At 45.7% G+C, this 12,796-nt stretch overlaps 1 protein-coding gene across 1 annotated transcript in view; it reads right to left on the bottom strand.

Moving 5' to 3' along the window:
* Nucleotides 1–12,796, bottom strand: part of ITGA9 (integrin subunit alpha 9) — a 335,241-nt gene that overhangs the window by 19,518 nt on the left and 302,927 nt on the right. Inside the window, exon 26 of the mRNA XM_055321450.1 lies at nt 11,476–11,577. Within this exon, the coding sequence (XP_055177425.1) occupies nt 11,476–11,577 (102 nt within the window). The remainder of the gene's footprint in view (nt 1–11,475; nt 11,578–12,796) is intronic.

Below are 12,796 nucleotides of genomic sequence, written 5' to 3'. Positions count from 1 at the left end.
TTTCTATGTCTCTGCCTCTCTGTGTCTCTCATGAATGAATAAATAAAATCTTAAAAAAAAAAAGAAAGAAAAAGAAGTCCCATCTTAGATAAGACCATTTCAGGAGCCTTCGGGAGGATTCCCTAGTGTTAGGAGTTGTCTTTCTAAAATGTAGGTCTTCTGTTGCTTCTCTACTTAAGCTATCAATGGCTTCCCTTTACACTGAATACATCATCTGGGTCCTGGGGCTCTTTACAGTCTGGTCTCCCTCCTACCTGGCCAGCCCCTTGCAGAACAACCATTCACATCCTAGCCAGTCTGTGTCATCTTGCCTGTGGGACCCGTGCTCTCTGGCCTCTCTGCAGGCTGCTCTGGCCATCTGGAATGCCCTTCCATTCTTGTCCATTTAGCAAACTCCAATATTGCTCATCTTAAAAATGTTCATACCCTTTGGTCCATTCATCCTGTACTTGAAAATTTACTCAAAGGCAAAGAAACATAAAACAGGAAAAGTTTTGTTTTCAAAGATGTTCACTGAGTAATTATTTATACTGGTACATAATAGAGATTTCCTCAACGTCTAACAACATGGCAACGGATAAGTAAATAGGTAATTATGGTCAACCACAAAGTGGAATACCATAGAGCTATTAAAAAGGATGATAAATCTGGCTGTCCAAGTACAACTTTCGAAAAGATAAAGACATGCTGCTCATACAAATAGAGAGCGAACACATGTTAAAGATGGATTTAATTCACTATTGAGGGAACCAGCAGGATGGTGAAACTAGTTCAAAGAAGGATCTGAAAACGTATGTGGAACACACATGCACATACACACACATACGCGAGTGCACACACACAAAAATGCTGAAATCAGATACAAAACTGGCTAATATCCCACAGGGCGATGAACTATAATCTTCGGGATCACATTTTCTGCCAGACAGAAATCATTTTCACCTTTATTGGCAAAAGGCTTTATAACTTATTAGTCTTCTACAATCAACGTGTAACTTCACAGAATCCAGGCCCTAGAGAGTTAGGCAGGCATGCTACACCTTTTCTCAGATTTCAGTGTGTCCAAGATTCACGTGAGGAACCTAGTTACAATGCAGATTCTGAATCTGTGAGTCTGGGTTGGGACCAGAGAGTCCACATTTCAAAAAAGCTTCTTGGTGATGCTAATGCCGCTGGTCCATACTTTGAGTAGAGAGGGGCTAGGGAATGCTCCAGTTTACCATTGGAAGGACGTGCAATCATCTTTTTACCTGATTTTCATGTTTTAAATACTTTTGAAAACATGATAACATGGGAAAAATGATAAATGCTATAATGTTAAGTCAAAAAATGAAAATATCAGTTTAATATTTAGAAAGTATCAGCTTTGTAGAAAGATGGTAGGAAGTTTCAAAAGTACACAGGTGCTTTTTGATATGGGCATTTTTTTTCTTTTTGCTAATAAATTTTTTTAAGCTGAGCATTTTTTCCCTTTTAAAAAATTTATTTAAATTCATTTGCCAACATATAGAGTAACACCCAGTGCTTATCACACCACGTGCCCTCCTTAATGCCCATCACCCAGTAACCCCATACCCCCTAATTTAGCATTTTTAAAGCGAATTAAAAAAAAAGATGAAAAGGAAATACACTGCTTCAACATCTCCTATTTCAAGAAACCTGACCCATTCCTTTCTTTTTGGCAGAATTAGTCATTCTCTGAGCTTCTGGAAACAGCAATTTTCAACCTCTTTTAGCAGAGAAGACCTACTGTGCTATCCCCATGTCTGAAACAGAAAAAAAGTGGAGGTTCTCTGGTCGTAAAGAAGGTAGGCAGCCAGAGTCCAGCGTGCTCGGCCCCCTTCCCAAGTCTGCCTATCCCTACCCCAGAGCCAGTTTTAAAACAGTTTTAAAACCATAGCTGAGTACTTGGCAGTTCTGGCTCCAAGTCCTTCTCACTCTGTCAGGTAATGATGGATCTTCCTGCTGATGGACTCCAGTGCCCTGTGAATTCTTACAGAACACGGTTTCGAATGCATGTCCTCCTGTCGCCTAAACCAGGATCATGATTCATTATGTGATTCATGAATGCACAGATTAATATATTCAATGTCCTCTTGGCTATAATATGAGATGAAGCATGAATGTGATTCAGTCTGCAACAAGACATCTGGGGTTTGAAGCTTGAGTCTCTGAGCGTCTGAGTGTGCTTCCCTTCTCTCTACCTCAAAAATAGAGTTGCAAATGTTATTTCTTTGCAGGGAGTTCTGGCCATCCATCCATCCATCTGCTTACCCACCCACCCACTCATATGTCCACCCAACCATCTGTCCATCCATCCAATCCATCTGTCCATCCATCCATCCATCTATCCGTCCGTCTCCATCCATCCATCCATCCATCCATCCATCCATCCATCCATCTATCCATCCATGCATCTAACAAATGCGTACATAGCAACTGCTATGTGCCAGGCACTGTGGGGGTTCCGTGATGAATCAAGCAGGTGGTCCAGGCTCTCACAAAGCTTCCGGCTTTTAGAGAATACTGACCAATTAGACCCATAAATGTGAAATTATAATTTTGTAAAGTGCTCCAAAGGAGAGGTTCACGGTTATGAAAGATTCTGAGATAGGCATGGCAGTCAGAAAGAGTTCCTAGAGGAACTGCGGGAGCTGAAAGTGATGAGTCAAAAAGGGAGGGAGGGAACAGCATTCTAAGAAGGAGCAGCATGTGCAAAACCCCTATGGCAGGAATATGCTTGGTAGGGGTTGATACAGGGCCAGCAGACAGTGGGGTTGGAGCAAACAGAATGAATAAGAAGCCAAAGGAAGATGTTCAAGATGAAGCTGGACAGATAGGAAGGGCTGGAGGCTGTGTTAAGAATCATATGCTTTATCTTAAGAGGAATGGGATTCCAATGCAGGGTTTTGACCAGGGGAGGGACATGGTTCGCAGTATGCCTGGAGCACTTAGCTGAGAAAGGACTGTAGATTAGGAGGAAGAGCTTCACGTGATGGGGTGTGTGTGGGTTCATGGAATAAACAACCTGGGTATCAGGGATGCAGGGGAAATGGTGCTGGGGAGGTATATGGTGCTTTTCTGGTATGAAAGGAGGTGAGGAGAAAGGGAAAGAGATTGAGGATGAGGAGGGGTCTCATGGTGGAGGTTGATAGGAGGCCAAGAGATGGGGAGACAGAAGTTCTGAGCAGTGAAGGGATGGATGATGGCATGGCCATGGACTGAAGCTGGAGGGCTTAGGTGCCAGATGTTAATTAAGAATACATAAGAGAAGGAGGAGTTGAGGATTCGTCTCAACAGAGGTTCTGAGGAGGACAGACGTGATGCCAGATACCGGGCATCCTTCCTGCTGCTGTAAAGTTTCATGTGCTTGAGGTTGGCAGGCTAGTGTCAGGGGACCACCGGGAGCCAACTTCCAGTCTGAGGCAGCTGGCAAACCAGAACCAGAGAGCTCGATTCACTTCTGTGTTTCTGGAAACTTTTACAATCCCACCACTGCAAATATGCCTAATGTCACAGCTGGCAATGCTCAGGTCTCTGTGTAAGGCCTGAGGACATGACTACAACAGGGTGCCCCCGGTCCAGGACTCTGCTGGACAACGGCTGCCGGGGATGAAGGGACCTGCAGTCAGCCCTACCCAAAGGGAGCTTCAACCTCAGACCCAGTCGGCGGAAGGTCAGTTACAATGGCAAGAGGCTGTCTGCTGTCAACATCATACACGTCTCACAGAAAAGGAATTTGAGTACAATAAAAAGTAGAAAGGGAGGAACATCTGGGACAATGAAATGACATTTCCACCTGCTTCTGATTACATCTAATAGCCAGTGAGGGTGTGTGGGAGGGATGACAGAGAAAGGGCTGTGGGGGCTGGAAGAAGTGCTCCCCACAGAGCCAAGCCTTAAACTGCTCTCAGAACACAGTCTTCCGGGAGCACACCAGCTCAGGGGAGCAGGGACACTTATGGAAACAACATCAATGACCAGAAAACACACTGCACGTTTGGCAAGATTGATACTGTCCGTTTATGCTGTGACAGACAGACATGCCAAGCACACCGTGGCTGCCAGGCCCTGGGTTTCAGAGAAGCCTTGCCCCATTAGTACACGCAGAGGAATGTGCTGGGCTGGTGCTAATTCCTTTGTTGTTAATAACGGGTCACATTTGTTGGGGACTTACTGAGTTCCCGACATTTCGTTGAGTTTATATCCACTACTGCCCATAGTCCTCACCACCGCTCTTTAAAGGGAGGAGGGGCGAAAAATTAAAAAAAAAAAAAAGGGGGATCCCTGGGTGGCTCAGCAGTTTAGCGCCTGCCTTTGGCCCGGGGCGCGATCCTGGAGACCTGGGATTGAGTCCCACGTCGGGCTCCTGGCATGGAGCCTGCTTCTCCCTCCTCCTGTGTCTCTGCCTCTCTCTCAATCTCTGTGTCTATCATGAATAAATAAATAAATAAATCTTTAAAAAAAATTTAAAAAAATGGAGGAGGGGAGGACAGCTCATCTATCTCCAGCTATCTTGATGAGAAGCTGTGCATCTGGTGAGGGCCCAGGCCACAACAGGAAGACCTCCAAAATCAACAGACCCTTTAGTCTGCACACAATGTGCTTCCCAGCACCAGAGCCACGGGTCGCTCTGAAGACCAAGGGCCAGCTGCTTACCACCCATGACTGTGATACCTACCACCTGCTCAGAATGGTGTTCCCTTTGTGTGTGGGCACAAGGCCATGGGCCAGCATGGGGCAGAGGAGCACAGGATTAAGGAAGACTCAGGACTTGCAAACAGGCGCACCCAGCAGCCAGTCCTGGCTCTTCGACCGACATGCTGTGGCACCTCAGGTTGGAAGGTCTTTCCAGAGCCTCAGTTTCCCCAACAGGAAACGAGAGTCATGATACCTGGCTCAGAAGGTCACCAGAGCTTATCACCTCAAACGCCAGGCACACCACAGGGATTAAATACCACCTTTCACAGCAGAATTCTCTAGAGACCAGGGGTTCAATGAGGGAGTACAGAGGCCACCAATGGAAATGGGAGGTAAAAAACTGGGGGAATTTGGGGTACCTCAGCCCTGATTCAACCAAACCATGTTTCAATTTAGGAGTGGGTTCCATTGTTTTCAAAAATAACAGCAGTGATGATGATCATGATGGTAACCAGAGATCACTGATTTAGAATAAACTGGCTGAGACCCTGGAGGTTTTGGGGGAGGGAGAGGCTTATTCTTCATGTGGTTCATCCTGTCCTTGGTCATCTCTTTATGCCATGAGAGCCACTATTAAGTGAATGCCCACACGGATGCTCCAGGCAAGGGGCTTTGTATCAAGATGTCACTTGATCCTTCCCAACTCTTTCGGACAGGCATTCCCTACATGTGACCAGCACAAACTGCAACATCTTTACTGATATAAATCTACATGTCCATTTCCATCTCCTCTGCCACCATCATCTCTTGCCAGGTAACTGTCACAAGCTTCTAACTAACCTTATTTTCACCTTTCCTTCTTCCAATCCACTAACCACATGGCAGCCTGTGATTTTTAAATATACAGTTGACTCTTAGTTGCAAGAGTTGGTTTGACCTGTGCAGGTCCACTTCTATGCGGATTTTTTTTCAATAAATACAGTACAGTACTATAAATGTATTTTCTCTACCTTATGGTTTTCTTTTTTTTTTTAAGATTTTATTTATTTATTCATGAGAGAGACAGAGAGAAGCAGAGACACAGGCAGAGGGAGAAGCAGGCTCCCTGCAAGGACCCTGATGTGGGATTCGATCCCAGAACTCTGGGATCACGCCCTGGGCTGAAGGCAGATGTGCAACCGCTGAGTCACCCAGGCATCCCTACCTTATGGTTTTCTTAATGACATTTTCTTTTCTCTAGCTTACTTTATTTGTGAATATATAGTATGTAATACAGATAACATAACCACATATGTGTTAATTGACTCATTATCAGTTATCAGTAAGGCTTCCAGTCAACAGTAGGCCATTAGTCCTTACGTTTTTTGGAGAGACAAAAGTTATATGTGAATTTTTGACTGCCAGAGGGGTCATTGTGACCCTGTGTTGTTCAAGGGTCAACTGTGTATTGGATCATGCCATTCCCTACTTCAAACAGAAGCTCTCAGAGGCTTCCTTTTGCTACTGCCTCCTGGCGTTACATGGTGTGGAGTTGCCTATGCGTTACCCTGCAGATATATTCACTGTTCCCCGGGGTCTTGACACACTGGTCTTTGAGCAGTAAACATAGTGGGCTGTTTGGATCTTCAAGCAGCTCTTCCCTCAAGCTGGGGCACCTCTTTCCATTCTTGGCAAGCTAATTCCTTCTCATTTTCTATATCTCAACTTCCTCAGAGAAAGATTCTTTGACCCCCTTAACAGAGAGCAGGTTACTCCCACAGAACTAACCTCAATTTGAAATGAAATCCTTTTTTGCTTCCCTGATTACCATCTGTTGTCCTCTCAGTCATCTCTGGGAGTACAGGGACCAGGTTTATTTTGTTTCCCATTGAATTTCTACTGCCTAGTACAGCACCTGGCTCTTAGCAAGCCCCCAATAAGTATTCATCAAATAAATAAGCAACTGGTACCTGTTAAGAAGTGAGACTCCTCTTTTGGCAAATGCTGAGATATTACTTAATTCCTTATAGTTAATAACTGAATTCTCACTTGTTGGGGGTGGTGGGTGAGGGGGAGGACCACCTTTGGATGATGGTATATGATGGGGATGGTGGTGACCTTCTAATGACCCTCACCTGCAACGTAACTTGCTGTTCAAGGGGGGAAAACTTTCTTGCCATGTAGAATGTAATTTTAACTGTAACTGGACACATAAGTGTAAAGCACATGTCATAATCCACTTGGTGACTGTAACAACTGTAAAGCTCACACCAAGAAGCAGTACAACAAAAGGACGCTAAGAGGCATCTTTTTTTTTTTTTTTTTAAGAGGCATCTTTTGGAGTAATCTCTGTTTAACATGTTAAGTGATGCCTCTCTGGTTGAGATGCCCTGGCTTGCATCTTTGGTTGGGAGGCTGTGGTAGGGTACAGAACAAAGGCAGAAATCTCTAGCAAGTAGAAGCTTTCTCGTAGTATGGGTGGGGAAACTGAGGCTCACAGAGCCTACCTGCCACCCAAAGTCACACAGCTAGGATGTGAGGGAGATGGATTTGAATCTAGGCTTTCCTGACTCCCAAGGGGAGATGCAGTGCTCTGTATTCAGGTCTGACTTCTCGAAAGGGCCAAGTCTGGGAATTGAACTGAAATGACTTCAGAGAAAATGAACCTGCAACTTGCTGTCCTGATCCATTAGTGTTTGAGAGGGCAGATTTCTTTGGGAGTGAAAGCATGGCTGTGATCCCATGGCTTCATTGTGGGGTCTGATTAGGGATGAGAGGAGAAAGCTCCTACTGGGGTGAGGACAACCAGGTCCAGTCTGAAGGAGCTGGCTGGGCTCCAAGGCCACCTGGGCGGTTTTTAATAGAGATGCTTTAAAACAGGTCAATGATTTCCTTTCCATACTGGATACTTTGCATTTGTCCAGGCTGTTTCACCCCCCTTGGCTCAGTGCCTTCCCCAGGGTCTGGCTGGCTGCAGTGGGGAAGGGGAAGGAACACCAGGCTGGGACTCAAAGGTTCTGGGCACTGTTCTTGGTTCAGTCCCTGTGAGATCTTGGGCAAATCATTTCTTCTTCCCAAGTATCAGAGGCCCTGTGTTCAGTAGAGCAAGAGACTAGCGGCTCTAACGCGGGGTGGTAGGCAAAAGGGAATCTTCGGGCACTTGTTAGAAATCTGACCTATCTTCCCATCTGCAGAAGGGATGCTGGTGGCAGTGAGCTGCACGAGGGAGGTGAATGCCAATGTGGACATATGGTTCCCATGCACCATGGCAGACGGAGAAGGGCCCCAAACATTTGCCCTGTCAAATAAGCAAGGAAACAGCACTCATTCAAGCACACGCTTTCTTAAAAAAATAAAAAAGCAAAAGAGCACAAATACTCCTTAACCATCTTTGGAGAAAGATTTTTACATTCCCTCACTAAGGTTGCAGCTTGCCCAAAAGAATGGTCTAAATGATTGAACAAGGACTCTGGCTCAGAGGGATGCCCTAAGAAGAGCTTGGGAATGGTTAGCTGGCCCAATATTGAGCCTCAAGGATTGGAGAAGCACAGGGGAGGGGACACTTGTCACTTTTTAGCAGTTCCGTGATGACCTCCCTCCTAGTGCTGGGGAATCCTCCTCTGCGTGAGTCTCAGGGCAATGGTGAGGCAGAAATGTCGGTGATCTGCTTTCCCTGGGATGTGGTCTCCTGGCGACAGGGACCTAACCTCAGCTAGTGAAAGCCTCCTGCCTGACTCTGGAGCAAGGGGCCGAGAGAAGCTAGGCACATCTGTGTCCCGGGCACCATGCCAGGCTCTTCCTGTGGCCTGACTGAGCCTGTGGTCCTGGCTCCTTGGGTTTCTTAATTCCTCTCCTATCACTAGTCTGGTTCTCCAGCCTTCTTGGCAATTCTGGGAGCCACAATAGTCTCTGAACCTACTGTGATTCTGCGGAAGAGAGACAGAGCCAGTCCCTCCTACTTGCTCCTAAGATCTCAGCCTGGTACACAGTCCACATGGCAATGACTTATTCGTCTAGAGATTTATGTGTGTATCATATTTTCTGCTATTTGAAAATATCAAGGAAATAGGTTTGCTATGTAATTCATAGAGGCTTCTCACCCAGCCTGGGAAGGGAGTTGGGGGCGGTGGCTTGCAGTCGCAAAGCCCATTCTCCAGATTTTTGGTTTGCCCTGTGGGAGTTTTTAGCTTTAGTTGTTGGCAACTCTCCCTGAAAAGTAAGAAGGGCTGGGTGGAATAAGAATACGAGATGCAGCATACTCTTGGCACCTGGAAACCAGTATGGAATGCCACCTCACTGGTCTCACCTGGAACTCTCAGGTTTGGATCTGCACACAGATAAGCTTGGTGTGGTTGGTCTTGGACAAATGCTAACACATGACCTGGAAAGTACTCCCACGTCTATTTATCAATAATCAGGGCAAATGCTTCAAGAATCTATTACATATTTTTAGGTATTCATCCAAATGCTTTGTAAAGCACCACTCAGACCATAGCATAAAAAGAAAAGATCCACAAGGTCACAGGAAAATCATTTCATGTCCCTGTCGATGAAATTTACCACCGTGTACACCTCATGTAGTTACAAATCAGATTTCTCTTCTTGCCCATACCCTGTTCATACCAGCTACAGGTACACTTCCTATTCATTCCAAGGCCATCAAAATTTGGTACCTAATCTAAAATCTTGTGAAATTTTGCTTGGTTTAAATCTGGTGGCTACCCTCCATGGAAATTTCCCCTCAAAAAGACAGTTGACAGAGAGCCAGGCATTCAGAAGACTCATGCAGGGAAGAACGTGTTTGTTCTAAAAAAGTAAACGTTCCTACTCAGAAAAGATTTCTTTTTTCCTGCCAGGAAAGTTGAGAACAGATTGTAGGACTTCATCTTAGCTCATGGATTGAAAAGCAAAGTCCTGGAAAGGAGGGAGAGTGGGACATTGTAGGATTCTGATGGCTGAGTACTAAAGAAAAATCAGTTGAAATGAGAGCTTCTTCCAAAGAACTCTTGATAATGAAAATATCACCATAGTGCTCAAAACGGAACAGTAATTAATGGAAGTGGTATTTTGGGGGCGTACAGATGACTCAGAAGCCAACAATGGGATGTTAAGCAATGTCTTCCTGGATCCCACAGTTCAGTGTTGTCATCAAAGGCAATGGGCCCAGTGATTTTTTTTTTTTCATCTACACAAGGGATTCCACCTGTAGAAAACCTGCTAAATTACATCCATTTGCTCTTAACTGGGAACACTGTGGTCTACCCAAATATTCCAAACCTCTCGTGTTGGGCATGGATTGAATTCTAGAAAACTCTTTAACCAGAGCTATGACAATGAGTGATGAATTACGATCTCCTTCACTTCTCAGGTGAGAGTCTGAATTGGCAGTGCAATGGCCAAAAGGCAGGGAGGGAGAGGCAAAAGCCAGCTCCAAATATCCAACTGCCAGAAAAACTCCTCCTCAAAGGTGAGAGATGCCAATGCCTTTCCTTCTCATCCCATTTGGTTTCCGTTATTAAAATTAGCACCTGGTCAATTCCTTGGTATGAATAGAGGAGTCAAGCTCCGCATCTGATGGATGGCCCTTTCCTGCATTCAGCATGCAATGTCCAAGCCCTGGGGCATCTCAAACATCCCATCTCCGGAGCTTCACAGATCCACATTCATTCTGTACCAGCCAATGCTCTCGTCTCTTGTTTGCTGCACACAGGAGCAGGCCTGAGGTTTCGAGGTGGTCCCAGAGGCTTACTGTTTAGGGTCTTATAAGAGTGGGCTCTGGTCTGATCCCCATCCTAACCTTCAGATGCATGGTGTTTGCATTGTTGATGGGAAATAAGTTAACAACCTTTTCTTTTTTTAAATTTTTTAAATTGGAGTTCAATTTGCCAACATACAGCATAACACCCAGTGCTCCTTCCGCCAAGTGCCCCCCTCATTGCCCATCACCCAATCACCCCAACCCCCCGGCCACTTCCCCTTCCACTACCCCTTGTTCATTTCCCAGAGTTAGTTAGCAACCTTTTCTTTATAGCTACATAATCTCTATGAATTTATCACATATGTAAATTTATCACAGCAACATGGATGCTTCCAAGAGTCCCCGAGAGAAGGTGAATTCCAGGGAAGGAGCACAAAAAAGAAATGTCATTGTCTAGCTCAGTGGCAAAACCAGTTCACAGGTTGCTGTTTCCCCTTTCTATCTGCCTAGGATCTGAGTGTGGGTGTCAGGGATGTGCCTCCCTGCCCATCCCCGAAAGCCAGTAAAGGGCAGTACAATCCCAAGGCCACACTTCCCCTCCAGTCTCTCTCACACCCCGACGTCCAAGCTTCCTTGCTGCTGTGCCTTCCTATGTCTCTGAGGCCTGCATCCCAACTGTACTCTATGGAGGACAAGGGGTTAGAGAATGAAAGAAGGTTCTAGGCCTTGGAAATTTGGATGTGACCTCTTTAAAGTTATTTAAACAACTTGTTTTTAAAACATCCAGTGTTTATCCATGAAGCAATGTTATGGGGGGTGGCACAGATGAGATTTCAGGGAAAGGTCTGAAAAAGATAAAAATAGTCTTGGCTTTCCGAATGGAAATTCAAGCCCTGTCAAGGGTACTTCCAGACTATTTTTCCTTTGGCTGGTCATAGCAGGGAGCTTTCACATAATGATGGCACAGTAAAGAGCAATGCTATCACAAGAGCAGACGGCAGAAATTCTCCATGTGGGCCTGGAAGCCAAGGCAGGCATGGTCTTGGGTCTACCACAAATCTTGGCTCAGAGACCATCTTTACCCTCAAATTCTAGCACCAAGCCACCCAGATTTCCCCACCCTCTAAGGAGTGCTGTTCTAGGGGTGGCTGACTCACCGTCATCTCTTCTGGGTTCCCGTTGGCTATCTCCACCACCCTCAGGGCAGGGTCCACCTTGACCTTGGCGCGGGTCATAAACTGGATGACAGATGAACTGTCCTGTGGAGGAAACAATACAACTCAGACTTTTTTTTAGTTATAGTGGTTAGGCCTTAAGGTACCGGGCAAAACTGAAATTCTAAGATTCCATGGGAGACGGACAAAAATGTTATCACTGAACCAGATACCTTCCCATCCCGGGTACCTACATAAGCAGAATTTTACAGTCTTTCTTGAGAATTCTTTCATGCCATGGTGGGTGCTGAAAAATGGAAGTTTTGCCAATCATCAGTACATGCAAGCTTGTGTGCCATGGTTTCCAAGTGGTAAGAGCCAGATATTTGGATATTGATACTGACATATTCACAAAGAGTAGAAAATAAATAAAGCTGTTTAATTGTGTACAACAAATCTGGGCCTGGCATTCCATAGAAGGCATCTGATTTCTATTTCTCAAGCATCTTCCTTCTCTGACCACAACCCTCAAACCCTTTACATGAGTTACTTTTAACTCATTCTTTACCCTTACAGGAGGGTGTCTGGGGGTCAAATCCATTTCACATGGAGAGAGGGTACCGGGTAGAGGGAAGGAGAAATGGAAACATCTGGTTTTTAAATCAGGCTGTGGCCTGAGAAGCAAGGGGTCCGGGGTGGGCGTGGGCATGTCTAAGACTCAGGAAGAGTCCACTAGCCAGATGCCGTCGCAGGCCTTGGTGGGGGTTCAGATCCAGATAATGAGAAAATGGTTCCCAGGCAGGGATGCAGGAGGAATTTAGAAAAAGGGCAAAACTCTGGCTCCGGAAAGGGTCACGACCTTGAGCCAGTGGTACAGATGGTGCTATACTGACCGCAGTGGAGGAGCAGCCTGGCTTCAGGCGTGGAAACAGTGCAGGCTACTGGAGTGTTCCGCAGCCCACCTGCTGGGGGGAGCTGGAGCTCTGTCAGGAAGGTGTCTCGTAGTTCACCCACCCACATCTCCTCAGCCTGCCTGTCGCACATGGAGGCACAGATCAGATGCCAGCTTCCACCCACTTCTGGCAAAACCTACCCCCCAGAAGTGAAAGCAGAGGACTCTCATAGGAAACCGTTCTGAGGGAGCCCCCCACTCATCTCTGTCAAAGAAATCACAGAAACCTTCCTGGGATGACACATGGGGATGCTACTTTGTGTACTTTACCTGGGACTTACGCATTAGTTCTTATTCTTAAACAGCAATAAAACCAATTTTATTCTTACTTTTATTTTTTTTTTAAATTTTATGTATTTATTCATGAGGCAC

This window comes from Nyctereutes procyonoides, unplaced genomic scaffold (genome assembly GCF_905146905.1).
Source record: "Nyctereutes procyonoides isolate TBG_1078 unplaced genomic scaffold, NYPRO_anot_genome, whole genome shotgun sequence".
Taxonomy (NCBI): domain Eukaryota; kingdom Metazoa; phylum Chordata; class Mammalia; order Carnivora; family Canidae; genus Nyctereutes; species Nyctereutes procyonoides.
This window is presented reverse-complemented; position numbering and strand designations above follow the sequence as displayed.